A 4,613-nucleotide genomic window follows, 5' to 3' on the forward strand; every position below is an offset into this window, starting at 1 on the left:
AGTGGTCGGCAGCGCGACCGCTGTGCACGAGGTCTCGGGTTCACTTCCGGGAAATTTCCTAGTGGTATTTAGAAAATTTCATAATGCAGTCTGTAGTCTGGAAGTTGGTGTTCGATACACCCGTGCATCGGAGAGCACGTAAATGTTGGTCCTACGCCTGGTCTCTCTCCGGACGTGTCGGATTGCCCTCCCATCGAGCGATGTGATTAAAAGAATAGTCACTGCACCTGTGACAGTGCAAATCCCCAAGCACTTAAGGTAATATGTCCTACACAGTTGGCTGATCTAATAGGAGAACAGCCGCCGCGGCCGTGGATGCTATCATATTGACGTGTGCCAAAAGCTTTATAGCATTAGAGTAGACAATTACTAGACAGAACCTCATCTTTATCTGTAACTAATAGCTGTATTTCCCACCATTATTTAATGAGTTAAGATCAATCAATAGAAATTACATTAATATGCTACAAAGCAAAATTATTACAGGAAGTTATAGTTGACGTAATTCTGATCAGCTGTTTGACAGGTCAGAGCGATATACAGATTACAATTGAGCAAATATACTTATCAGATTACCATATAAAGTGCTTGCAAGCGCCAAAGGTTGACATGACATGGAGACCCACGTCATGGCTGTACCGATGCTCGGCTGCAGCTGATGCACACTCGCCTCTGGCCCTCAACCGTCCTTGCGAGTCACGACGCCGGATGAAAGTGGAACTACCAGTACTAACATTCTTAATCTACTCTGTATGAAGTCTTCATGAAAAGTAAAAATAGCGAGCCTGAGAAGTATTGCAGCCGCAACCACGAGCCAGAGCCCTGAGTGAGAGCGAGTAGCACACGCACTATACAACACTCAGGGAACTTCATATATTTTGTTAAAAGTAAAAGTCTGAAACATGGATAATGACTGCTCATCGAGTGCTCATTTTAAATTAATCGGATTTCAGTCCTTATTGGGAAAATGAGTTTCTTGCTTGTCTTAGAATACAGTACTGTGATAGTATCTTATATCTGCAGCAACATCTTTGGCTGCAAGTTAAATCTGAACTAGCGTCGGTTCTTGCAAATCCGCCGATAGCTAACAATCATTAATGGAGCTAGCTATGAGTGGAACACCACTTGAAAGGCTTCAATCTATTTCAGCGATTTCGGCCTCACCCAGAATGGACCCTCAGACCCAGTGCATCAACGATTTACTAACAACCACTAGTAAAGTTACCCGAGAGACGATACTTGCTGACTAAAGTATTTAAAAGGAAGTTATTTCATAATAATCAATAATAGTTAGAACCATAAAAATTAACAAAACGCAAATAATGTAAACTGCATTTCAATGTAACAAGCTCCTTAATTACCTACCAAGTAAACTTGCACGTCTGTTATTGGTTCACTTAAAAACTAGTGGACTGATTTCATAAACTTCTTTCACCATTTAGAACGCTATATTATCCTTGAGCAACATAGGCTTCCGATTCGTGTTTGGGTAGGTAGTGCCCTCGGAGCGCGGGTGAAACCGCGAGAAACACCTATTACATAAGGTGAGATAAGTACATGTTTTGGGCACACAGATCGTGGACCGGTACGAGCGCGGCGCGGGCTCCCTCGGCCCCGGGAGACTCGTAATCTTAAAACGATCAGCAAAGTTATAAAATGGCTTTAATTAAATATCACAATATACCTATGTATAATTTACGCACAAAACCTTGTAAAATACAATCTCACAGCAGTCTGTAATGGTTGCATTGTGTCACACAGCACACACTCCCGCTGAGCGCGTCAGCCGAACAGGTAGGTGTAGAGCAGGGTGACCACGATGCCCAGCAGCACCGGGAACTTCCACGAGCTCGTGAAGCTGCTGTCGCTGTCCACCTTGCTGTCCTCCCAGGAGATCTGCCGCTTCTGTATGTGCCGGCGCTCGGCCTCCACCACCTCGCCCACCACGTACTTCTTCATGAGCTCCTTGGCGTCCAGGCTGTGGCCCACGTCGTCGAAGTCCTCGGACGCGTCCTTGCCGGCCACGTTGACCAGGACCTCGTGCCCACCGGGGTGCTCGTCCAGGAACTTGGTCACGTTGTACACCACATTGTCGATAATGAAAACCGCTTCCTCTCTCGTGGTCCACTTGGACACCTCCTCGCGAGTGAATTGTCTGACGGTCATGTCTGGGCGCGCGCGAGCTGCTCGGAGCGGGGCGGAGTACTGGCGAGTGCGCGCGGCGCTGCGCCGGCGACACCGCGCGCCTCCCCCGCCGCCCGCGCCCCGCACCTCGACGCTGCCGAGATAAAAACGCTTATCATATTAATATGAATCATCCTCCGACATGCATTAGTTCTTGCCGAGCAGAACGATACTGTCCCACGTATACTTCATTCATTGAAGGCCTCAGATGTTCTACTCCTTGCAATGTTTTTGCCAAAACAATTAACAGATTGCCACTTCACTACATAGTATAAAACAAAGTCGCTTTTTCGGTCCCTATGACCCTTGGTACCTACGCTTAAATCTTCAAAACTACGCAACCGGTTTTCATGCGGTTTTTTTTTTAATTGATAGAGTGATTGAAGAGGAAGGATTATATCTATGTATAATAACATTCATTAAATAGTAGGGAAGTACTGTTATCACTGGCGAAACCGGTGCGGGTCGCTAGTCAAAAATACGCTTCAAATCATCATCCTCCTGCCCTTATCCCAATTTATTTGGGGTCGGCATGTTTTCTTCTTCCATACTCTTCTATCTGCCGTCATCTCACAAGTACTTAACACCCTTTCTTACCATATCTACTTTCACACTATCCATCCATCGTTTCTTTGGTCTTCCTCTTCCACTATATGCGTCCACGTTCATACTCATCACCTTCCTCACAACATGACTCTCAATCCTCCGCATCACATGCCCATACCATGACTCATCTCTGCCACATGCAATTGTCTTTCATTCGTCGCTTTTATGAAAAATACGCTTCAAATAGGCATCATTATTTACCTACTCGAATTTTTCAGCAGTAACCACATACATATCAACAAGAAATCTCAGAACCGCTGCCATGTTGGTAACTGTCAGGTGGCCAATATGTATATTTATTCTACATATAGGAAGAGAGCGACACTGAAAATTAGGCTGATAAAAAAGATTTTTTCAAACTTTACAACACTATATTGCATTTGACTAACTAAAGACAAACTTCTGTTTATGCGGGAGGTAATGCCAAAACATATTGAACACTAGCCGTTTTCCCGCGGTTTCAACCGTGCCCCATGGGAACTTCTGCCAGTAACTGGATAAAATATAGCCTACTTTAGCCTACTAGCTTTTGCTCGCGCCTTCGTTCGTAGTAGTGACTTCCAGCAGATTTTTGGTTTCACCAATAGAGTCCGGAATAAATTTTATAATAAAAACTATCCAGATGTCCTTTCTCAAGTTCCAAACTACATATGTCTGTACCAAATTTCACCCAAATCAGTTCAGTAGTTTAGGCGTGAAGAAAGATTTTTTGCTTATTTTAATAAGCAAAATGACTTCAAATATACCATTACTAACTAATAATCCATAAATAAAAATAAATGAATTATATATTATTAAGTACACTTCAATTTAAAATGTCATGCAAAAAATAACATCTCTTTATCCGATTAAAGTTTTAGCTATAGTCATGCTGCAGTCGACATGGAGCGTAGGTATTATTTACCTAAAGTCCTAAACATACAAAAAGGTGTTTTCTGACACTTACGCGAATTATTAGAAAACTACTTTTACGGATGTTATCGCGGTTACTATTCATACCGACGTTCTAATATTACTTAATCCCGACGTTTCGGATCGTCAGTGACCAGTCTACCCGTGACCATGGATGCTGTAAAGTATCCGAAACATCGGGATTAAATAATAGATATTAATATAACCGCGATAAAATCCGTAAAAGTAGTTTTATTTAAACAACAAGGTGGTGCGCAGAGAGTCAGACTAAATATGGCATCACAAAACTAAAGGCAGTAAAATAGATTTTTTTGTGTGATACAGGATTGAATTTTAAGCAGTGCGTCAAAAAGCTGGTGGTTTAGAACATATTTAATGTTTTGTTGCATAATGTTTAAATAAATAAATAAACATATCTGCATCATCAGTAAAATAATTTGTCATATTTTTATTCGCCCTAAAATCAGCAAAATATGGTGTTCGCGATACACAGAACATCAAACCTTTTTTCCGGCACAAAGATTTAAACCTATTAAGTGGGAACCTTCTTATGTCAGTGTTTAGTTTTTTTTTATTAATTTTCTCTGTCTGTCAAATAAGCTCGCGGATTACAGCACTCAGCACTTATAATTTCACGAAGCATTTTTTATTGAATTTAATACACACAGTCCTATTCATATGGACTGTGTGTTTATCTAGCTATCTAAAAAGGCACAAACACACAAAAATCCGCAAAAACGAGACTTTTAACTAATAATAAAAATTTATACGTGTACCTAGACGACTTGTTAAGAAAAGATCTTGTACCTAATTCGATTATCTTGAAACGGGTTAACTTTTGCCCAGTGTATCCCATGGTCAAATTTGTCCGTATTAACCTATACCTACTATCACCTCATGAAAGGATGCGC

At 41.6% G+C, this 4,613-nt stretch overlaps 1 protein-coding gene across 1 annotated transcript; it reads right to left on the bottom strand.

The window, feature by feature from the left end:
* Positions 1 to 1,645: 1,645 nt before the first annotated feature.
* LOC110380638 (cytochrome b5) lies at positions 1,646 to 2,215 on the bottom strand. Its single transcript, XM_021340677.3, has one exon. The coding sequence runs from the start codon at positions 2,164 to 2,166 to the stop codon at positions 1,783 to 1,785; it is 384 nt and encodes a 127-aa protein (XP_021196352.1). The 5' UTR covers positions 2,167 to 2,215; the 3' UTR covers positions 1,646 to 1,782.
* Positions 2,216 to 4,613: the final 2,398 nt, after the last annotated feature.

This window comes from Helicoverpa armigera, chromosome 3 (assembly GCF_030705265.1).
Source record: "Helicoverpa armigera isolate CAAS_96S chromosome 3, ASM3070526v1, whole genome shotgun sequence".
Classification (NCBI taxonomy): domain Eukaryota; kingdom Metazoa; phylum Arthropoda; class Insecta; order Lepidoptera; family Noctuidae; genus Helicoverpa; species Helicoverpa armigera.

What these genes read in the sequence shown, in the direction of transcription:
- LOC110380638 (XM_021340677.3), bottom strand. Translation starts at nt 2,166, where the DNA reads ATGACCGTCAGACAATTCACTCGCGAGGAGGTGTCCAAGTGGACCACG.